Below are 23,454 nucleotides of genomic sequence, written 5' to 3' on the forward strand. Positions count from 1 at the left end.
TCTTTTAACTCTTATCAACATTTGCTGGTTTAAATAATCGGCCTTCATCATAGTCTTTGTCTGAAAAGATTCATACTTCGAATGCAAACAAAATCTGCATATTTATCATGAAATTTGTACTTCGGGAAAAGTAGGACCGTAGTTTGGAATTCAATATTCCTTTTGCAGCTGGAGAAACACATGTTACTTATGTACAACTGTTCTATCATGAGGCTTGTGATAAATCCCACATGTCTTTCGCCTATGATGAAATTCCTAATGGAGCTCGATTCAGTTAAAAATAAAATCAAAAAAGAATTATTTGTATTTACCTTAGCATAAGAAACACCGTTCGATTTATGTTCGTTTGATGGCTTTAACAAAATTCTTTTTATATTTTTCAGATTTTCATCATATTTTCATCGGGATAAGTTTAACGTATGGGTTCTATTTTTGTTTCTTGTTTTTTTTTCTGTAATTGTTGTTTTATTCTTAATAATTATTGTTATTTTTATTTGTATTTATTTTTTCTTTTATTTTATTTACTGTTTTTTTGTTTCTGTTTGTTAATAAAAACGAATTTCATCCAAGTAAAATTTTAAAGTTTATCTTTTTGTTTGTTGCCGTTGTTGTTGTCTGTATTTAAAATTACTATTTGCGTTTTAATGTATCCATAGTGTGTGAGTGTGTTTTGTTTTTTATTTATTTTTGTTTATTAATGAATTTCTATACAATAATCTCCCTTTCTCAAATTTTTCTTTTGTTTTACTTATCTTGCGTTATACATATACTTAAATATTGTATATTTATATTCTAGTAAAAAAAACTTAAGAACTTATATTTCTTTTACTTTTGCAGTTTTGTTAGATGACAAATTTATAAAAAAAAAAAGAAATTACAAGGATTGCACCGTTTTTGGCAAAAACAGGGGGTGGGAAAAAAGACGCAAATCTAGTGTCCAGGGGGAAAGGGAAACACAAAAGAAAAATAGAAGAAAAAAAAAAACACTAAAAATATTCTCAAAGTTGAGTGAGTGTAAGGTATTGATATTCAGTTTGTTGGGTCGAGTGCTTTTCTTTAATGCTTATTCATTGTTTTTAGTTGTTGGTGTTGTTGTTGTTGCGATTTTTGTTTTGTGTGTTTATTGTTGGTGAAATGTTGTTGTTTAGTGCTTCCCTACAAGTCTGCAGTTTTGATAGCGGCATCAACTTTTGATTCGTTAACGTGATTCTCGGCTTGTGGTGTGAGCTCTTTAAAGACCCGAGCATATTTGAAACGTTGCTGGCATCGCTCTAGATAGGCTTTTGTGTGCTCCTCACTGCTGCACAAATGTCCATCGCGCAAGGTTTCATATATTTTTGTCGCTTCCTGTAAACACAAAATGAAAATTTAAAACGTAATATGGAAAACAACAAAACAAAAATATACCTCTAAAGTCATTTTATTTAAATCGAACGAGGTTATTAGTTTAATGGCTTCGTCTTTTTTACTGTTATCGAGAAGATACAAAACTTTAGCTCCTTCAACTAAATGCGAAATTGAATCACGATTGTTCGCAATGAATTCGTCGTTGATTTGCTGCGATGTCTTGCCACTGCCAATCAGTTCTTTGTGAGCCTTCTCAACAACAATCTTAACACTCGGATTTAGATTGGCTCCCATGAGTTGCAGGGCTTTAACCAATTTCATACAACATGCATGAACTAATGGATGTTTGGCATCGAGTGCTCGGGCCCGTTTTATACTCTGGATCATGAGAAGAATTTTATTCTTCCTCGAGTAAATCTCGAATGCAAGGAAGTGAGTTTCAATGCGATCTTTGGCTAACAGTTGTAGGGGTGTAAGGAAATCGATTGCCTTTTCAAGTGGATCGTCTGGACGTTCGAGTTTTTCGGCGATCAATTCGTCCAACTGCGGAGCCTCGGGATCGGCCTCTTGGGCGTTTTGTTGCTTAGACTTTTGATGTTGTTCACGTTTGACGGCCGCTTCGGCGGCTTGAGCGCTTTCGAGTTCGGCTTTCTTTTTGGCTTTGCGTTGTTTGTTGCGAAGTTTCTTGAGTTCAGAGGGTGGAAGATTCTCTGTAAATTTGTTTTCAGTTATTTTGTTTGCAATTCTTTAAAACCTCACAATATTACTTACCAGTATCGATTTCCTCAACGGTTTCTTCTGACTTCAGTGGCCGGTCATACAATCGAATGTACACCTAAAAAAATTATGCCTTGCAGAAGAGCATACACAAATAGATTATACTTGCTTACCTCGATGGCACACTTAGCAGCCTTATAATAGAATGGATGCTTCCTCAGGACGTTCTCCAGCCGTAAAAGTCCAACATAAGCACGCAGTGTCATCTTCCTCATGCAATATGTATGGAAATCAAATTGATCTTCGATAATTTCTGCAAAATGTCTATCGACTTCGTGACATTTCTTAAGAGCGTCACCCCATTTTCCAAGACGCTGGTAGGCCAATGCACACTCTGTCTGGAACCACATGCATTGCATTTCGTTAAGGTTCTCCATCGCTGACACACCCTCTCGCGTGAACTTTGCACAAATTTCTTCTGCTTCTTTGACCATATTTGCCCGCAACATGTATTTAGCACACTTTGAGTTGATGTACCTGAAAATACAAGCATTCGTTATGAAAGAGTTTAAACCTATAATCTATTTTTAACTCACCTATCAGCAGTGTCTAAGCTTTGTGCTTCATCCAGCCACATGTACGCCTCGACTGGACTACCAGCATGTTTGTAAATTCGTCCTTTGGTCACGAACAACTCTATCAGCGTAGGTGTATGATCGATGGCAATGTTTATGAATTCCAGCGCCTTTTCAGTCTCGCGCATGAAATCATAATGTTGTGCCAAGAATAACGTTGTCCAGAGCAATGCCGACGCCGGTTCGTTAGCCTTGTTTTGTTCGCAATCGGCTTTCGAAAAGTGTCCCGTACTTCGAAGGTTCTCGTAATAGTCAAGCACCAGGCTCTCGATAGTTTTAACCTTTTCCGGAAACTTGTACAAGGAACGAATATTGACAAACAACGGTGGCACTCCCTTCCTCAGACCACGTCGCAAATACTCATCGATGACTTCGAAGAAACTCTCCCCAGACGCAACATCCAATGGCAGACGTTTGGGACACATTGCTTGTGGATACTCTTCTTGGAATTGCTTATAGATTTTAAGTTTTTCACTATCGTCGGCGATTTCTTTGGCATCGAAAAACTTATGGAAATACAATGTGTTCTCCGGATTACGCTTGATTAGATACTCGTAGATTGGCACAGCAGAACTATGTTGACCTAGTTGAATGTACAAATCACCAATAGTTTCTTTAACTGCCAACTTATCCACAATTTGACTCTCGAACTTAGTCAAATGATTGAGGGCCTTCTCTAGATTACCAGATTCAATGAGAATTTGGTTCTGGTAAAGTAGCAGCTCACTATGACGATAGTCATGAGTTTCCTAAAGAAAAAAAAATGCATATATGTAGTTTTAAAAGTTTCTTTGAACAAGGAGACTTAGCTTATAAAATGATTCATACTTACAATCAACGCTTGCGACTGCCTAAAAGTCTCCAAAATACTATTGGCCATCTCAAAGTCACCCAACAAATGATAACTCATTGCAAAACCAATCCATGAGGCATGTTGCGATGGTCGCAGTTTGAACAAATGATGGCGGGTCTCTTTGTAGCCTTCCAAATCTCTCATTTGTATTTGAAGCAATGACAAATCCTTCAAAATTTGTAAATTATCCTTTTCCCACTTGAGTGCATTTCTATAACACTTAATGGCTTCATCGTACTTCTTGTCGGATCTTTGAAGCAAACCGTAAACATGCCAACAAACGTGCGATTTTAAGTCATTACGTAAACCTTGTCGCACATACTTGTATGCCTCATCACGTCGACCGAGGCCATTCAAGGTGAGACCTTTCATTGCAAGTGTCTCGCCGTGTTCCACATACTTGGGATTGGAGAGAATCTGTTTGGCCAGTTTCAATCCATTTTTATATTGCTTCATTTCATAGCATTTCTGTTGAAATATTGAAAATTGAAAGAAATTTTGATTAAAATTATAATACATTAAAATAAGTCTGGCCTATCAGCCATTCACAAACTATTCACAGTAAATTTTCTAAGTTTGAAATTTTCCAGCTCAGTTTTTAAATTTGAACTAGACTTTAAACAACCTTTTGTAATTAAAAAAAATATACTAGGCTTTTTGAGGCTATTTGAATTCATATAGAAGTTTTTTCAAGAACATTCATGATGATTTTTAAATCTACAATCTATTACTCAATATTTCTTTTATCTTACTAACTAAAATATTCAATATCTAACTTTTTTTCAAAAAAATCCTCAGGTCTTGTAAGTCTACACCTGCCAACTACACCTTAAACGCAAAATGGTATTAAAGCAATTATTTTCATTATGAATTCGTAGTCTAAAGGTCAACAACGTCAATGTCAATGTCAATGTTGAATGCGTACTTCTGTTTGGTCACAGAAAGCTAAAATTTTAATTTGGAAAAAATTATTCCAAAAATATAATATTATTGAATTACATTTAAGGTTTTTCAAAACTTCAGATAGAGTGAAATAAAGAGCGACAACTCATCTCAAAACCAATGAGAAGTAAAGAAAACTAAGTGAGACGCTAAAATGATTTAAACTCTATCCTGAAGATAAAGATTTGTAATGTGCAAAATCATCATACAATTTATTGTTAAGAGATATGTCGTGTTTTATATGGAAAAAAAGAGAGCGTGAGAAGCGCGCAATCGAGGAGATAGAGGGATGTCACAACGGACCGAAGCCTGTAAAGACGATCAGGGGAACATCGTAGTAGAACCGCAGTATATGTTGACAATTTGGTAAGACCACTTCTCCAAATTATATAACGGCGATGACGAACCAAATTCCGCTGTAAGGGAGATAACACCACTCAACCTAGGCGACGCAGATTAACAATTCCTCGACCTCGACGAAGTGAAGATAGCTATATCTAAACTGAAGTCAAACAAAGCTGCTGGGGCTGACGTCATCGCTGCCGAACTATTCAAAGCAGCAGGCAATGACTTGGTAGGGAGCATGCACCAACTCATCTGAAAAATGGTCGGAAGAAAGCATGCCCGATGAGTGGAATCTTACCTCATGCCCGAAACCTAAGAAAGGAGACCCTCTAAATTGCGCCAACTACAGAGGCATCAGTCTCCTTAACATTGCATATAAGATATTTTTGCCGTATTATGTGAACGCCTAAAGCCGTTCGTCAAAAACCTGATTAGTCCTTATCAGTGTGGCCTCAGACCATGAAAGTCCACTATATTCACACTACGGCAGATCTTGGGAAAAACCCAGGATCGATACCCACCATCTCTTTATCGATTTTAAAGCCGCGCACGACATCATCCATTGGGAAGAGCTCTACAGAGTAATGTCTAGTTTTGGCATCACTGTCAGACTTGGAAGAGCTCTACAGAGCAATGTCTAGTTTTGGCATCCCTGTCAGACTTAACCGTTTGTGCAGAATGACGATAGAGAATGCACGCTGCTTTGTCAAGGTCGGAAAAGATCTCACCGATGCATTTGATGTCAAAAAAGGTTTTAGACAAGGCGATGCACTGTCATTCGACTTCTTCAACATCGTTCTGGAAAGAATTGTGCAAAACTCAACCGTCAGCACTAGATTCACAATCCTCTAAAGGTCCATCCAATTACTCGGATTCGCAGATGATATTGACATAATTGAAAGATCAAAGCGTGATGTCAGTGGAGCGGTTTTGAGCATTGCGACGGAAGCGAAGAAGATGGGTTTAGTGGTCAATGAGGGCAAGACCAAGTATATGGTGTCATCAAAAAAGGGCATTGAATAACGACGTCTTGGACAAAACGTTACCATTGACAGCTTTAACTTCGGGGTAGTTAAAAACTTTGTCTAGGCACCGCTATAAACACAGACAACGACACCAGCGCTGAAATCAAACGAAGAATAACTCTTGCAAATCGCTGCTTCCTTGGACTTAGAAGGCAATTGAGAAGTAAAGTCCTCTCTCGAGCATCTAAAATCACCAACTATAAGACACTCATCATTACGATTCTCATTTATGGCGCTGAGGCCTGGACAATGTCAAAGAATGATGAGAGCGTCCTAGGATGCTTCGAGAGAAAAATTCGTCGGGTGATTTTTGGTCCCGTATGCATAGATGGAGAATTGAGGAGAAGATATAACGACTGTACGGGCTGTACAACGAAACTAACCTAGTTAGCAGAATTAAAGTCCAACGGCTTAGATGGCTAGGTCATGTAGAGCGAATGGACACGAACGCTCCAGCCCGGAAGGTCTTCGAATCCAATCCCGAGGGACGGCACAGTAGAGGAAGACCGCGACTCAGGTGGCGCACTCAGGTGGGTGAAGACCTGAACCAACTTGGCGTGCGAAACTGGAGAAAGCTAGCTAGGGACCGAGCTGGCTGGAGACGCATGTTGGTTGAGGCCCAGGTCCGCCCCGGACTGTAGCGCCACCTTAAGTAAGTAAGTAAGATATGTCGTGTTTGAACTAAGCAAATTTTACAAATCTGATTCGAATACAGGACATTTTAATACTATTATTAACCCTCTGTGGTCACACGGGTGCAAATCGGGCAGGCCAAAAAATTCAAAGTTCCCACACTTTTAGCACAAGCGCTTTGACGACATCAAGTGTGCATGGTAATTATGTCATACTATAGGGCTACCAACGGGTAAGTAGTGCGTCGTCAGTCGCTTGAAGGGCTTGGCAAAGTTCCTTCGGTTCTTCGCGATTTGTTTTTACTCGTGATTTGACGCTACTGTCGTACACTCCAAAAAAAATAAAGTAGTTTTGCTTTTGTCTTCTGTACACATTAAAACGGAAATAGATTCAATAAAAAATAAGCTATGTATTGTTTTGGATTATAATAAAAATAAGGTGGGACTGACATGTTTGACCAATAATGCCAAACTTTTTCGGCAGGTCGTGGTACAAGACGCTGGCCTTTAAATTTTTTACAAACATGATCGACCAAACGTCATTAATGCCTATTTTTTGTATATTTTAAATGCTCGAAAATCGACGAGAGAATCATAAAAAATTTCAGCATTGTGAGGGAGGAAACTCGAGCGAAGTGTGGCTTGTGCACAGGGCCGCAAGCTACGCGGACTCGTGTTAAATGCACAGTTTGTCATGGTCGCAAGGCAGGTATATGCATAAATATTATATAATATATACACAAAAAAAATATTAATGTTCCTACATATTTTGTACTTTTTTTACACAATTTTATTCAATAAACAAATAAACCTGTTTTTTACTTTTTAAAAATATGCATATATCAAGCCCCCCAGAAAAATAGTAAAATTGCTCTAAAAATAAACATAAAGATCAGTTAAAAATTAGTCCCCACATAGTTTTGTATAAACATACGGAGGTAAGCAAAGCTAAAGTTAGATGTACTTTAAAAAGGACAGTACGTTCATGCAAACACTTTTCTTTTAAGTATCCAAAATGGATTTTAGATCTTTTTCTAGATTCGCCCTGGAAGAAATTGATATTCATACGAAGATAGTCAACGCTGATATCGTAATGATTCCTCCACCGGTGGATTATGTTACGTATAAACAGGATATCGATGAAGATAACTTAAAGACAATAGAGTTACCACAAGATGTTCCAGGTGAGGTTGAGATTTTTGTGGAATCTTATTTAGCCCAAGACGACTGTGAATTTGACAGCGAAGATGATATTCCAATTTCTGAGCTTAGAAAGCCAATTGCTCCACCGTTATGGACAAATTCAATTACGTCAACAGATGGAATAAATCCAAAGCTGCGCTTCTGTCGACATTCTTTTAAGCAATTTATAAGAGGAAGGCCTGTAAGATTTGGTTTCAAAAATTGGATGCTTTGCAGCAAAGATGGCTACATGTTTGACTTCGATACATATTGCGCAGCTAAAAACGTAAGGCCTTCATTGAAAGCCCTACCATTAGGGTCTAGAGTGGTTCTCGACCTTCTAAGGAATGTTGACTGTCCAAGTGACCATGTTATTTATTTCGATAACTTTTTTACTAGTTATAGCCTAATGAAGATTTTAAAAGAAAAAAAAATTAAAACAACCGGAATAGCTCGGGATAATCGGTTAAAAAATTTCCCCTTTCTTCTAATAAAGAATTTCAAAAGCAGAAAAGGGGAACTTTTGACCACCAATTTGATAAGACAAATAAATTGCTTTTTGTCAAATGGAAGGACAATAGCATCGTAACGATGGCCACGAACTACGACCAGATCGAACCTCTTGAAATTGTCAAACGGTGGAGCAAGGATGAGCAGAAGAAAGTCAATATTCCTCAGCCACTTCTTTTCAAAAACTACAACAAGAACTGTTGATCTGCATGACCAGTTCATCAACACTAACTCTATTGAAATAAAAGGCAAAAAGTGGTGGTGGAACCTATTCACAGCCATGATCTCGTCTACTACGTCCAATGCCTGGAGGCTCCACGAGCTAGCAAACAGCTACAAAGGTGATCTACTAGAATTCACGAGATCAATAACACTACAATACCTCCGGTTTCAGACTTTGAACCAAGGACAACCTAGACTCATAGTCAAGCGAAGCATTGTGGAGAGCCTGGGTACCTCTTTCCCAAAAAACTTTAAAATCGAAATGGTGCTGTGAAATGTGTAATGTAACACTATGTATTGGAAAAGGGTGTTAATATGGTATGCGTGACACCATTGTACTAAAAAAAGGACAACTCCATAACTGTTAAATACAATTTTTTTTTATATTTTTTTTTGAATATATCTTAACTTTCACCTTAATAAACATAAAATACTATAAAAAACAAATATTTTTTATTTTAAATACTTTTGGGTGTTAATGGGTTAAACTGCAAATATACCAAATTTCAAAGCCCTATATATATACATACATATATATTTTTGTATGCTTATATTCGTAGAACGTGATTTTTCTAAAAAAAAAATCATAAATAACATTTTTTTATAAGACAATGAATTTTTAGAATATTCTGCTTTGCACCATTGGATTCCTGAGAACATTTCCCATAATATAAAAATAAATTAAAATGAATAGGAGTTATAAAATGCCAAAAGTACGGGTTCCAAATGTGCACCCGTGTGACATTTAAGTTTCAGAAACGAGGTGTGACCACAGACCACAGGTGTAACTTCATAGCGCGATCGAAGACCATTTGCAAATACAGTAATGGAAAAAATAATAGAAGCGAAGAAAAAATTAAAATTGTATGTGGGATCGAATTAAGAGTATTTTAATAATCTCTTTAGAAAATCAAAGACAAATTTGTTAAGATAAGATGGAAAACATCCTGACGGTGAAAAAAATTTAAGTTCGATCCCAAATACACAGAGATGATAGTTAAGGATTTTGGTGGAAGTTTTTGATAGTTTTATTTTCTACCCTCTGAAGCTAGGCAAATTTTTTGACCAGAATGAAAAACATATGCTGTAGACTAAATTCGGACTGTAAGCATCGAAATAATAACTTTTGCCAAAGAGGACAGGTTTCCGAAATGGAAGGACTCATATGAATTGTAGAAATATACAATATACTCAAGGCCCATACAAATAGAAAAATAAATAAGGTGGGGTAACAGTCCATTGAGAACCAGGGCCTAGTGACTTACAACTCTCAACCATACCTGCGTGCAAGTACTATTGTCATGGGTGAAGGTCACCTACTGTTTTAAGCACAATCCGAACTTCTTATTGAAGAAAACACTTTTCATGACAATAATTACTCTTCAAGAATTTGTCGATTCCCTGCAAGAAGTGGCACAGTCAGTGATTGAATCCAACGCACTAACCATCATGCCACGGATACTACATATATACAAATCATTTGATTTTAAAATAATGGAATATCTTGGGTTAACTTAAAATAAATTGCAGGTTCAAAAAAAAACATTGATGATATTCCACACTTTTCAAGACATTTATCAAGTTGGTTAGTTCTATATAAGAAAGATGCGAAAATGCTAATTAAAATAAATATGCAACGACCATGCATTTAAGGATAAGCAACAATTTTAACCATTTAATAATTTTATTACAAAATACAGTACCGTTCTGAATTTTTTTCTATTATTTTTCCAGAGCAATTTAGTGGAAAATACTTTAGAGATTTTTTTAAATAAGTTTCCTTTTGTTTAAGTTAAAGAATTGTATATGATATTTGTCCTTAATGTATCAAGAGTTGTAAGATATTTTTAAAAATTGTTTATACTCTTCCCAGAACGATTTTTAAGACCGTTTCTATTATTTTTTTATCATTATATGCAATCGGACAGATAACAGACTTTGATATATTCCATAAAATTATAATGTAAAGATTTAATGACCAATAAAGAATCTAAAAGTAAATATGTACAAATTTCTACCAACAATTTTTACTTTTGCAAATTTGTTTCAATACTTTTTTGGTATACTTTTTGAGCTTTATTAAATTCCTCGAGCATTTTTTGCAGATTAAAAATCTGAACACCAAGGCTTACAAAATTAAAGATTTTATAATTAAATAGTTATTGTTTTTTTATTAAGGTATTCAACAGACTTTTAAAAAGATTGCATAGTGGCTTTAGCGACATGAAATACTTTCACAAAGATTTTCAACTGAGAAACTTGTATTAAATAATATAGGTTCAAGTTTAATTCTAACGGCAATGATCATTTGACACATGCAAATAAAAACCTATTGTTTTCGGTAAAAAATTACGATAGAAAATCTCCAAAAATTAAATATACCTAACTCCATATACACAAATAAATTAGTTAAGCACTGAGAGTTCAGTTAATGATCATGATAATGAAGTGATGGACTTTTCAGAGCAGTTGTTGAAGAATTATTAGCTAAGTGAAAAAAGTAGTCTCAAACTCTAAATCGAAAGAAACAAAGCACTCTGGTCTGCAGTTAATGCCTTCTTGAAGGAATATTTAGGTTCGAAAGTGAATAAAAAAATTATTAAATGCAATGAGCAGACGTTGTAAAGCCACTAGAACAATCCAACAAAATAATAATTTAATTTCTTTTTACCTTTAGCACAAAATCATAGAAAAAGATTTTGGATTGAGGAAATATAAAATAAAAAATTAAATTCGAGAAGTGTGAAGTAATGGTTATATTTTTTTTATATAAGTTTTTGTAGAAAATTTAAGTAATTGTAAAAAGGTGATGAACAAAAATTAAATTTTTTTTAATGTGCTGTTTTTGTATATTTAAAATGTCCCTCAAAATGTTGACAAAAACTTTGAATTTAATTTCTAGTTAAGTTACGTATCAATCTATCTAATAAGATAGAAGAAAGAAAACAAAACCTAATTGCAAAACCATTTTATGAAAACATGCATGGAAAATTATCGGTGGTCAACAATAAGTCCCTCCTTTTATTTCTCACTATTATTTTGATTCATGACCAAGAGATATTACATTGTCATAGTGTTTAATGTTTCAAAAATCTTTCAGTTTCCAAACTTTTTAAAATAAACGAACACGAAACGTCCCATTGACTTTTTTTGACCGCCAATTATCATAACTAAATAATAGAAATTCCACCCTTGGACAACCTGAGCACTGATTCTAGTTCAATTAGACCGCTTGACATGCCAATAAATGCCAAAAGCTCTAAACCATTTGTCACTCTTTCAAACTACCCATAGTGGCTATACCCCTTCTCCCCCACCCACTCCTGTACGAACCCATGTCAGATAATTACTTCTACACCACTCATTCTATTGCAGCACCAGAAAAATCAAAAAAAAAAATATACAATTTTGTTTGATTGAGGTTATGTTCGGTAGCGCTGCCGAATGGGTTTCTACGGGCGAGGAGGCAAAGGCAACGCAAATCTGCACCCACATGACCGTAAATGGCTGCACTTAACAAAACTCATTCAACTTACACTCCCCGTCTCGATACATTTCTAAATCATAATTTTTAAACATAATTTTCCATAAAATTTTATTCAACTTCAGCACACTTTTCGCGCAGAAACTCGCTTTTTATAAAATTGCACCCCGAGAACCCCCTCGCAATGTAGGTAGGTATAGAATCAAAAAAAAAAACCAAGAAATCCGATCTCATGTCGTCGACGACCACGGACGACCGCGACAGTCGACAATGAGGACGAGGATTTTCTTAAGCGGTTAAAAAACTAGAAGCACATGATTGATGATTTTATTGATGATATTATTTTGATAATAATGCTTTTATTACCAAGAGTTTGCGGAAGAGAGCGCTCTCCTTTTGCGGCAATGGATCGCTAGAAGGCATCTTGGCTGGAGTTGCTGCTGCTGCTGCTACTTCTTGCGGGCGTTGTGGTTGCGGGCTTTCAATTCGTTGAAGAGTGATTAGATCTTCGCGTATTCCCGAGTTTAAGTGCGGCAAAAATTGGATAAAAGTTTTTTCGTGAGGATATTTTGATGGCAACGAGTGCAAATTATTTTATGGGTTGGATTGTTTTTGCTTAAGAAATTTGATTTTTATTTTATTTTTCGGGAACCTAACCACGAGCAAGTCGAGGTTTCCCTTTTCTACAAAAAAAAGAACAGCACGCACGCACACACAGAAGAAAGGGATGAGTAGTTGTTATGTCACTTTCAATTGGCATTTGGCACTGAACACCGAATTTAGACGTATTATACCAATTAAATGAAACTTGGCTAATTGGAGGAGTTTGTTTTGTAATGAGAACTTAAGGCTGGTGTACATTTGCATAGGTGACACTCGTGAAAGATGTCAAATTTGTATTCAAATGACAATTTCATAATTTCTGTAGGGAAAGCAATTGAGTTAAAATTGTAGGATAACAAACACATGTTTTATTAGTTTATAAGAGAATTTAGCTTTGACTTATTTGTTTTTTTTTTTTGTATTTAAAACGATATAAAATGATTAAACGCTTTAGTGAATCTCGTTAAAAATGCACAGTGTGTAAACCGTCTATGAAAGTATATCTAGCCAACGAAATGTACTCAAACTTTGCTCAGAACAACGGTAGTGATAAGATACAAGTCTTTAAGCTAAGCAATAATCTATGCACTGCTGGTCACGATAAAAATATAGACGACCATGTAAATTAGCAGTGGTACCAATTTTAAAACTGTGTTTGGTTTAGTCAAGTGCTAAATAAAAATGAGTCTAATGTTAATTTTCTCTTGGGAAATTGCCACTGTGTTGCTTATGTGTAACACACCGCCATCCTGTAGAATTTTCTTATTTTTGAATAACTAAGATCCAATCACACCGACAGCCAAAAAACGAACTAAAAAGTGGACGTTTGATATGCAGATCGTCTTTAACGATCATTATTAGACTTTCGTAACCTACAATATGGCGATTCTGCTTATAAACCTAGCGTCCGAGGTGAAAATGGAATTTCTGAACATGATCTTTTATTGTAAGTTCGGAGAATTTGTATGCAGATCTAAGGGTAATATGACAACATGATTTGAATAAAACACTAATTATTTAGGAAAATATTGTCATTTCTTTATATTAAGGTTCACTTCCATCCAATGGTTTAAGTTTTCGATGACACCATTTCTTTGAAACAACCCCAACAAAAGAAATTCAACGGTGTCAAATCACATGATCACAGCCATTTAATTTGTCGTTGGCTGTGTTGCAAGTGGCATCGTCCTGTTGAAACTACATATCGTTGACGTTCATGATGCCACCAGCCCATAAACCACATCAAACCGTCAATCTTTTTGGGTGCATTCGTTTTTCGACAATCACTATTAAATTATAATAATTCACCCAACAGCTGAGAAATATCAATTGAAATGTGGAAATAAACTTGACGATTAGGTGTGATTCACATTCAACATCGGCCCTTAACATTTTACCAACCTTAAGAAGCATTTACGGCTCCGTTTTAAGTAATTGCATAGTTAAATCTTTTCAAACGTCAAAAAATTACAACTTTAAAAGTGACAGCTCCCAAAATAGTACAGAATTTAAAATTAGGGCTCAACTTTAAATTACCGCAGCACTAATTTCGACTTGCGGTTTTTTATTTGATAGATATGTGCAAATAAATAATAACTGCAGCAATTTTAGTGGGAGGAAACATTTATTTCTATTTTAAATTTATTTATTTACATTAAAATCACAAAAAACGGTTGATTTTGACATTTCTTCCCTGTTTTTAACTCAATGTTGCCATAGTTGCTTTTTTTTGTTGAAGATTTCTTTGATTTTAGTGATCCAATGCAAAAAGTACTTTGCATATACCCAAACTCGCACATACCCCAAATCCTATGATGATCCCAAGCAGGGATTATACCTAGCTGTTAGTACGCCACCGCGCCGTGCTATCAATTCAAAACAAACTCTTTTCAGGCTCAAAAAATTAAATACCAAAAAAGTACTGTTAAGTCAGAGAAAGGAAATGTTTTTTCTGTGACTTGAAAGTGTTTCCTCACCTTAATATTTAAAATATGTTCTATTAAGCCCCCGACCCAACTGTAAAAACAATCAGAAGGAAATTCGTGCTGCGGTAATGGAAAGTCGCCCCAAAATTAGACCTTTTATTTGAAAACTTTATATTTCACATTTTATTTCGTGGAATACAAATTTAGTTATTCTTGCAAGGCCAGCATAATATTTAGTAAAACTTGCATCTAACCTCGGTCCAAGAGAAATTCAACTAATTCCTTGGGAACATTTTATGAAACCAAGAATTTTATTGCATCGTATACGGAAACAGAACTTTTATACCAAATGAAAATGTCGATCCAAATTTCTGTCACTGACACTGACAGCTAACCTAATAAGAATTACGAAATTATTTTATTTTTTCTATTGATTCGGATTCCGATTGAATATCGCAGGAAAAAAACTCACAAATCTTCCAATGGCCTCGTTGTCAAGCATAAAAACAATTGGTGGATTTATGCTTAAATCCATTCAAGCACCTGGACCAATTGTATGTTTGAATACTTCATCTCCCTCTGCCATAACTTTTAATATTATTCTGTCCATTCCAAAAACAGCTCCAGCAAGTGCGAACGAAATACACCGATTGGAAGATGATTCGTGATGTAAAACGCCGCAAATGTGTTGTCGAACATGCCGTCGATCGTCTTCGGGTAAATGCCTTACGAAAAAATGACATTCTACCTGCAGAAATTCGAGAAATAGCCGATGCGGAAATTGCTGCCTTCCCCAGGGATTCTTCATTGGTTCGTTGTCGTGAACGTTGTGCATTTACATCACGTCCCCGCGGAGTTGTGCATCGCTACCGATTGAGCCGAATTGTTTGGCGACACTTGGCTGATTATAATAAATTGTCCGGAGTACAACGTGCCATGTGGTAGAATTATTAAAATGTGAAAAATAAATTAAAAAAAAAAACTTAAATAATTTTATCAAAACGTTTATTGTTCATAGACAGCTTCTTTGATTTTCTGAACTTCGTTCTTTTGGAAACTTGTGGCAAGGGCACAATTCAAAGGTTCCTCAAAGACAGCAGGGTAGAGTTTTCCAATTTCAATAAGAACTCCTGTGTGGTCAAGAAGATAAAAGAATATTTCAAGATTTCCTAAAAAAGAACTGGCCATTCCTTACCCTTGATGGTTTCTCTTAGTTTTAATTCTGGTCCATCAAAGTATAGAAACAGAGAAGATGAAGCTTTCTTGATGAAGGCATTCCAAATTTCCTGGTCATGCTCTGTTGGACAAATTGGTTTCAGTTTGGGAATAACTTTTGCTGCTAATTCACGACTTCCACTGTGAGGATCATCCAAACGCTGGAGAACACCTATAAAAAGATGATTATTCAGGTTGCAAAGGAACACAAGAAGAAGAAAGATTTACCAAAGGCAATAGGTCTTAATTTCTCCACCTCAAGTGGACCAAAGTTCAAGAGACACTTGAGAGCATAATTTCTCGTGGAAACTGAATTGTCTTCAAGCAAATTCGTAAAATACTTAGCCATTTTTGGAAGGATCTTGACCGCAGCCAGAGGAGCCCCATGTGTGATAGCACACAACGAAGCTATTGCCAGAGATCGCATCGACTCTGCAGCAGCTCCAACTTTCCATTCAATATGCTCCTCAATCAACTCACTTACGAATTTCTCAAGTTCTTCCTCACAATCCCCATTCATGGTGTCTTTCCATTTTAACATTGAAATTGACACAGCAGTGAAGACCTTGATTTTGGCATCATCTGCCGCATGATCCCAAACAGTTCGAATTTTAAGCTTTAGGACTTCCAATGAAGACGGCCGATAGCCACAAAGATGAATTATACCACACAGCAAAATGATAGGTTCTGTGTGACTGTCCAAGAGGGCATCCAAATTGTCCAACTTCTCCAGAACCCAAGCCAAGTGTTTCGCATGTAGCGTTGCTACATCACAATTGATGAACAAAGCTATCTTCTCCAGAATTTCCTGCTTCCGATTGATGTATTTCGCAACTATGCTATCCGTGCCATAAGACAGTGCCATTATACGAATTGTAACGGTGTACAAACTCCTTTCAATTGTGCTGTCGGGATTCAAATTTAAGCTGCTCATAGCATCTTCTGTTGTGCGAATTGTGTGCTTCCTCCAGAGTTCATCAACTAAACCCAGGATGTACAATTGAATTTCAGGCTGTGAAAGGACAGGATTTTGAAAACCTTATTAAGAATTTCAAAGGAGAAGATAAAACCTACATCAAGACTTTGTGAGAACTCTTTCTTCACCAGAATGTTCGATACTCTCAAGATATCTTCTTCATTGGTTTCCGTTGCGGCGGCAAATAAATGGAAGAAACATCTTACGTAGCCCAGTTTGGGGTTCTTTTCAAAACCTTCGATTCCGTGCTCTTTCCAGTCGGCGTAGGACAAAAGACGTCCCATTAGATCAGCCACTTTCATTGCCTAGAAATCGTTTATGTAAAAATTAGGAAACAATAACTATTGAGTGTGCCACCAGCTCATTAAATACCCCTAATAATAATAGGAATTACCTCAGGAGCGACACTAGAATCGGGATCAGCGCACGCCTTGGCCAGATCGGGATATATTTCGAAGAATTTCGCAGTCATCGCTGCCTCAGCATGCAGAACAAATTGATACATCAAACGCAGAGCATGCACCCGAACGTGTTCTTTCCAGTCTCCCGACTCTCTCATGATGGTATGAACAAGTCTGAGACTCCTCTGCACAATTGCTCGACATCCAATTGTTGGCCGATCTTCCCATTCGGGATAGTTTGAGGGCATCCTTTCGCCGATCTCGATTTTTTTCAGTTCAGTTTCATTTTCGTCGTAGTATAGTTTGCCGCATTCTTTCCATCGTCCGATAATGTCATTGCGAACCTCTGGAGAGTCATCTTTCAAACTAATTAGAAAAGTTTCAACTTATTAATGGGTGTTTCTTATCAAAATATAACAAAACAAAAGTCTTACCAGCACAACACCAGCGGAATGATACGATCGAAGAAGGAATATCGATCCTTGAGCTCCATCAGCATAAGACAACCCATTCGGCCGCATTCCCTTCTCACCAAAGGATTCAGATCCATTAGAAGCGGAGAAGTCTCACAAAAGATACGTATCAGCATCTCAGAATTCGAGTTAAGGTGCAGAGCAATGGTATAGCAGGCTTCGATGGAGGCGATTCGATTCTGTGAATGTTTGTGATTTAACAAGGTGAACAGAGGCTTGGCCAAGTGCTCGGCACGTTGATGGAAGACATGAGTAGCTTTAGCAAGCTTGACAATACAAGCACACGCTTCCTTCTGCACAGCAGGGAAGTCATCATGCAGAGCCTTGAAGAGAATGTCCATGATTTCGTCGTAGCAATGACTGAGATAGTCATTGTCCTCGGTTTTCTTGTACTTATCGATGATAGCACTGAGTTGCTTGAGATGCAAAAATCGGATCTCCTCGCTCTCTTCTATGGTCTCGACCATGCCCATTCTTGCGGCCATAGAGACAATCACATTCTGCAAATAGAAATCATTGGCCGGCAGTTTTTTAATGAATGAAGCCACCGTAATTGTAGCTTGCTCTCGACAACTTTCATATTGATCGGCGTAGCAATTGAGAAGATGTAAGTAACATTCATCGAAGACGGATATGACTTTTCGAAGGTCGAGAATGCGATGGCAAAATGTTTCGAGTTCTGTCAGAGCTTTAAGACGAGTTCGCCGGTCGGTGCTCTGCAAATCCTCCCACATTTTTTCACGGGATTCCGACATTGCGAGTTGTTATTAGGTTATCACAAGGTTGAAACTTTCTAGAACGTTTATTTGTGCAGTAGAGAGTTTTTTCTGTTAATTATTTGTTATTTCTATGGCGATTACTTTGTTTAATAAAATAAAATAAAACATGTTTCCTAGGTGTTATTTTAGTGTTGTTGTTTTTTATAGTTAGTGTTCAACAAATTTGTAAATGAGGACTTTTATTTTTATAAAGGATCTGATTGGTCAGATGTCAAATGTCATTATTCGGTTGAGAAAGTAACTGGGTAACTACATGAGCAAATTGGATGTACATTTGAAATGTTCATCTCTCCTTGGTGGGCACATTCATATACTTATAGCCTTTTTACATCAAACCCAAAACCGAGTTTTCGGCAAAAAGTTTTCGAAAACCAGAAAATCGTTCTCACCGAACATTTACACGTTTTCATTTGACATTTAAATTTGTTTAACACCGGCTGTCAAATTTTGTATTGATGAAAAAAACATTTCAGAATGAGCCGCAGAACTTTCGATATACTCTTCAATGAACTAAAGTTGATTTTCAGGAAGGTAAGGATCTATATGAGCTCCAAAAAATCGAATAGGATCCAGTCATTGAGTGGTTTAACAAATGTTTCCATACGAAAATACAAAAAACTCCCAGTATATCACCAACTTACCGTCTCGGATGCGGATAAAATCAAAATATCCAAGAACTTCCTTTCACACAGTGAAGATGTTCTATTTGGTATGTATTCTCACAAGATTCAATTTTTTTTAAATTCTTGAAGTGCAAATATTCTTCTAAGGATTTGTCTTTGCCGTCGACCCCCTTAAGTCGATAATCCTTTTCTGTGCAATGATAGAGGAGCATATCAGTGCAGACAAGGCCTTAACACTAGCTCGTCTCATAGAAGAGTTTCAACTGAAGTTCTGGGTTTTGGTGGAATGGACTGACGGCATGAACCAACAAGAACTACAAGCTCGTTTAGACCCGAACAATTCACTAACGAGAAGCTAATTGCCTCGAAAATATATCATAGAATCAACAACAAACAAAACTGTTCCTATACAAATTTATTATATTTAAAACATTTTCTTCTTCTTTCGCAACAAATTCAATCCAAAATACTGAGTTTCTGTTGGCCAAATGTGCCTTCAGAATCGCCATTATTTTATTCTGAGCATTCGAGCAACTTATAGGCGATGTTGAGAACGATTTCGTATAGGTCCTTATGGCCGGAGCAGAAAAGGTCAATTCCTAGTTAAATATTCGTACCAAAATCACACTCATCCAGACCGATCACTGAAGCTGTTATGATGGGCTGCAATTTCTCCATGACTATTTCTTTGGTTTCTTCCTTTGAGGGCTCGCCTGGCTTCTCCAAAGCACAAATGAACTTATCACCTTTCTCATATCTCCCAACCCTTGTGACGGTGTGACCGCAAAGTCTTTCCAGGTAGTAAACGAAAGCGTCGAACATATTTGTGGCGACGAGTTCAAAGACGCATCCCTTGGAAATGTCATTACGTCCTTTGGATCGTCATGGCAGTAGCCATAGTGAGTTCTGGAGGATCATGAAAGATCCGCCAGTGCCACAAATAGTCACCGGAGCTTTTATTCTTGACGTTTTTTTTTTGTTGCCGAACAGCTCCCTCAAAGTTTCATTTTTTTGTTTTTTTTTCTCTTTTTTCTCTTGCATATTTTGTAAATAAAACACAAAAAGCAATAATTCTTATTTCAAAATGAAATATTTGTTTTAACAGCAGCCATTAGCTGTTTTGTTAACATTAATTTGAGCGCTTTATGTTTGAAAGGTTTGTTTGCTTGGTTCAACTTTGAATTGCTACTATTTTTCGAGAAGTTTTATTTAAAACTTGTGTTTTACGAAAACTTGTGGTTTACCAAAAATGTATGCGAAAACTTGAGGTTTCGTTGTAGGTTTTCGGCCAAAACCGATAATTTTGCGAAAACCTGCGTTTGTGCTTGGTGTAAACAGCCTATTAACTCAACTTGACATATTCTATAGATTATATGGGTTTTGAAAGTCTATTGTTACTTACTGAAGATTTTTAAAAAATTGCAAGTTCAAAAAAACTCATAAGAAAATTTCTAATAAGGTCAAGTCACTCAACATCGGTGGCTTCTTCACATCACCTATGTGCGATGGCCATGTCCTCGAAATTCTCCTGAAAAATGTTTAATGGTCATAAACGTAAAATTACTGCTCCTAGGGGAGCAATTGCCATCATAAAGACGGCAAAAGACACAATTTAAAAATTAAGTGTGCAAAATATCGATTGTGTCATAGGCTGTGCATCAAGTTGTGTGCCATTAATGGGAAACAACTGCCAGTTTCAAACATAATATAAATCAAAAAGAAAAAAACTAGATAACCAACTCGTGATGGTTATTGAATAGGAATGTTATGCCCGAGGACTTGAGTTCCATCCCTCGCCTTTTGCGAGGAATCGATTAATCCTCCAAAGGTAATACTTGCCATGAAAAATGCTTTCCAAAAATTAGACGTTGGGGCTTGGCATAAAAACTGTGTCCCATCCATCTCTGAAATGACTCTGAGTCATGGTTCGCTTAGGACTGTTCCGCCGCTTAGAGTGTCCTTATGGGACCATTAAGTTAGTTGTAAGTTATGGATAATTAAGCTAGTTTTATGAATTTTTGTCTAGCTTTAAGATAGGTTTAAGATTGAACTAATAAAAATGAATTAAAAAAAAAAACTGTTGCGCCGCCAGATTTATTTTATTATGGCAGGTGATGCGTGCTAGACGTTGTATGACCAAAAAACACTTTTGAATGAAAACATTTTTTGATTTATCAATATTGCGGAATAAATGACAACTTTTTAATTCGTCCGCTTTCAATTTATAAAGACCCTATTTATATGAAACTTTACATATTTATTAGTTCAAGAAATGTGTTTGCTATATTTCAGCTGAATGTGGCCCTACCCTTACCAAAATTATATTGAAGAAATCGATTAGTCGATAAATTATGTCAAACTAAATTTAAAATTAACTGTCAAAATGAAGTTTCTGTTTTGTTTACATTTTATTTTGCAAACATTTTAAACACACACAAAACACAACTTGGAATTTCAATACAAAAATTCGAATTATTAAAAATGGAAACAGTTAGTGCTAAGGAAAAATATCTAATATGCAATTCATTAGCATGCATTCCAACTTTGCTCCAAGGCAAGTCAATTCTTATCGATCTCAAAAATGAAACATCTGTTGCTGGAAGAATTCTTAATGCCGATGGATTCATGAACATACATTTAAGTGAAGCTGTTTTCATTGATCGACATGGATTACAGTATGAATTTGATGAATTTATTGTTAAAAATAGATGCATTCGGCAAATGCATATTCCAAAAGAATTGAATATTGAAAGTAAATTGGAGAAAATGATGGCAAAAGTGGGTAAACGTGAACCACGAGCGAAAAAGACCAATTTCAAAGAGAAGAGGGCTAGACATCGGCATGAAGAGATTCTAAATGAAATTGCAGAGAAGAATAAAAATATTAAAAATTAGTTAAATAAGTTTTTTTTTTATTTGATTCATGAAATGTTTTATTTGCTTAAGTAAAACAGCATTCACATAAATCGATGTCCTATGGAGGTGGACTCCAAGATTTTCCGGGACTCCGTTATTTCCCTCTAGGTCAACTAGCATTGGACTTATATTCGACTTGGCCTACGTCGCTTCTCCACTTTTTTTGTAGGCATACGAAAATGTGTTATTCCATTCATTAAACGTAGAGTACTTAATTCTTAAGACTACTTTTTAGGAAAGTTTTTTTTTTTAGATATGCTCTGAACAAATTTGTTTCAATCGTTTTCGCTAATAATCTGTTATTGAGGCTATATGTTTCTAAACAAAATCATTTTAGAGGAACGGATTGCAGAAGACTGTCTTATGTTAAACAAAAAGACATTCAGTCCCATGACGAATTCATATTCAAATAAAATGAGGTCCGTCATAGGACACGTCAGGAACCTATAGACTCTATTATACGAATCCGCTCACACAAGAAGGAAGAACAGCTGGACAACCAAGAAGCACATATCGCAGGACAGTCGAGGAGGAATCAGCTTTACTAGGCAATAGTTGGAGGGAGCTGAAAACAGACCTAAGTAGGAAAGTAAGAACGAATTCATATTGAACATTTGTTCATATCTATTCGTAAAGCAGCATTGTATAAGATTTTTAAAATACCAATTACGATTTTATTTACCCCTCTTAAATCCTGGCTTTTATCTTCTGTTTCTTAACATTTTAAAAGTATTTAAAAAAGTATTAGTATGTTGTTCCCAACGAAATTGAAAACAAAAATTGACTACATGGCCAAAAACAAGCATTTTATTTTCAAATTATAAAAAAACTATTTAATAATAAGTTCTGCTATAAAATGCATATAAACGATTAATTTTTTGTAGAAGGTATACAAAACTTAGCAAAAAGTATTTTCAGGTAAACATTAAGTCAATAAAGGAACATTAGAAAACGAAACAAAACAAAAAAATTAAATTTAACAAATCAATTCATTAAATTCCCTTAAAAACAATATCTTTAACATTATTGAAAAAGAAAAAGTAAGAAAAATAAATCAAAACATAAAGTAAACGACTATTTGTTTAAACAAATTATTATTTAAGTTATTTCTTGATAGTTTAGGAAACATATACATACATATATTTATAAGTACTACTTTAATATGAAAAAGGAATCAATGGGTGCAATTATGACTAAGATTTTTCTTAGATTTTTTTCCATTTACGAAGTTTTGGAAGCTCTCATGTTTTTGCACTGTCCCTTGAAAGCTCGAGTTTTGCTCGTGAGAGCCATAAATCTCTTATTTTTTACTAATTCTGGAAAATCACTACGAACATATTTGCTAATAGTTTTTATTTTACGGGATTGGTGTGATTGTGAATTGGTCTTCACACATGAAAATGTTATAAAAAGGATATAGCACTGCGAACGTAGCCGTAGCTTCCATTTTTTGTTTTTCATTCCTCATGTCATAACTTTGTCTTAACAATGAAATAAACAACCATTAATCTCTTTAAAAAAGCACTCTTTTTTTAAATCAAAATGTAACATTTTATTGGAAAGCTCTTTAGTTAAATTGTGAATCCAAATTATTGTTTGATTTATATAGAAGCATATAAAAGTCGGTATTAAATTTCAAAAGTATTTCA

General features: G+C 35.8%; 4 protein-coding genes across 4 annotated transcripts; 2 read left to right on the forward strand and 2 right to left on the reverse strand.

Moving 5' to 3' along the window:
• Positions 1 to 664: 664 nt before the first annotated feature.
• On the reverse strand, positions 665 to 12,617 carry LOC129945579 (N-alpha-acetyltransferase 15, NatA auxiliary subunit). Its single transcript, XM_056055405.1, has 7 exons — positions 12,261 to 12,617; positions 3,532 to 4,020; positions 2,661 to 3,448; positions 2,238 to 2,601; positions 2,119 to 2,182; positions 1,408 to 2,057; positions 665 to 1,347 (listed from the first exon to the last, which is right to left on the reverse strand). The coding sequence occupies exons 1-7, from the start codon at positions 12,315 to 12,317 to the stop codon at positions 1,156 to 1,158; spliced, it is 2,604 nt and encodes an 867-aa protein (XP_055911380.1). The 5' UTR covers positions 12,318 to 12,617; the 3' UTR covers positions 665 to 1,155.
• A 2,195-nt stretch (positions 12,618 to 14,812) lies between these two features.
• LOC129946267 (28S ribosomal protein S14, mitochondrial) lies at positions 14,813 to 15,439 on the forward strand. The gene is made up of 2 exons (XM_056056397.1): positions 14,813 to 14,976; positions 15,044 to 15,439. The coding sequence occupies exons 1-2, from the start codon at positions 14,905 to 14,907 to the stop codon at positions 15,365 to 15,367; spliced, it is 396 nt and encodes a 131-aa protein (XP_055912372.1). The 5' UTR covers positions 14,813 to 14,904; the 3' UTR covers positions 15,368 to 15,439.
• LOC129946266 (dynein axonemal assembly factor 5) lies at positions 15,411 to 18,439 on the reverse strand. The gene is made up of 6 exons (XM_056056396.1): positions 17,449 to 18,439; positions 17,008 to 17,380; positions 16,712 to 16,918; positions 15,866 to 16,649; positions 15,618 to 15,809; positions 15,411 to 15,552 (listed from the first exon to the last, which is right to left on the reverse strand). The coding sequence occupies exons 1-6, from the start codon at positions 18,240 to 18,242 to the stop codon at positions 15,428 to 15,430; spliced, it is 2,475 nt and encodes an 824-aa protein (XP_055912371.1). The 5' UTR covers positions 18,243 to 18,439; the 3' UTR covers positions 15,411 to 15,427.
• Positions 18,440 to 21,272: 2,833 nt separating this feature from the next.
• Positions 21,273 to 21,786, forward strand: LOC129946787 (U7 snRNA-associated Sm-like protein LSm10). Its single transcript, XM_056057119.1, has one exon. The coding sequence runs from the start codon at positions 21,371 to 21,373 to the stop codon at positions 21,782 to 21,784; it is 414 nt and encodes a 137-aa protein (XP_055913094.1). The 5' UTR covers positions 21,273 to 21,370; the 3' UTR covers positions 21,785 to 21,786.
• The last annotated feature ends 1,668 nt before the right edge of the window (positions 21,787 to 23,454 follow it).

Source organism: Eupeodes corollae, chromosome 2 (assembly GCF_945859685.1).
Source record: "Eupeodes corollae chromosome 2, idEupCoro1.1, whole genome shotgun sequence".
NCBI classification, from domain to species: Eukaryota; Metazoa; Arthropoda; class Insecta; order Diptera; family Syrphidae; genus Eupeodes; species Eupeodes corollae.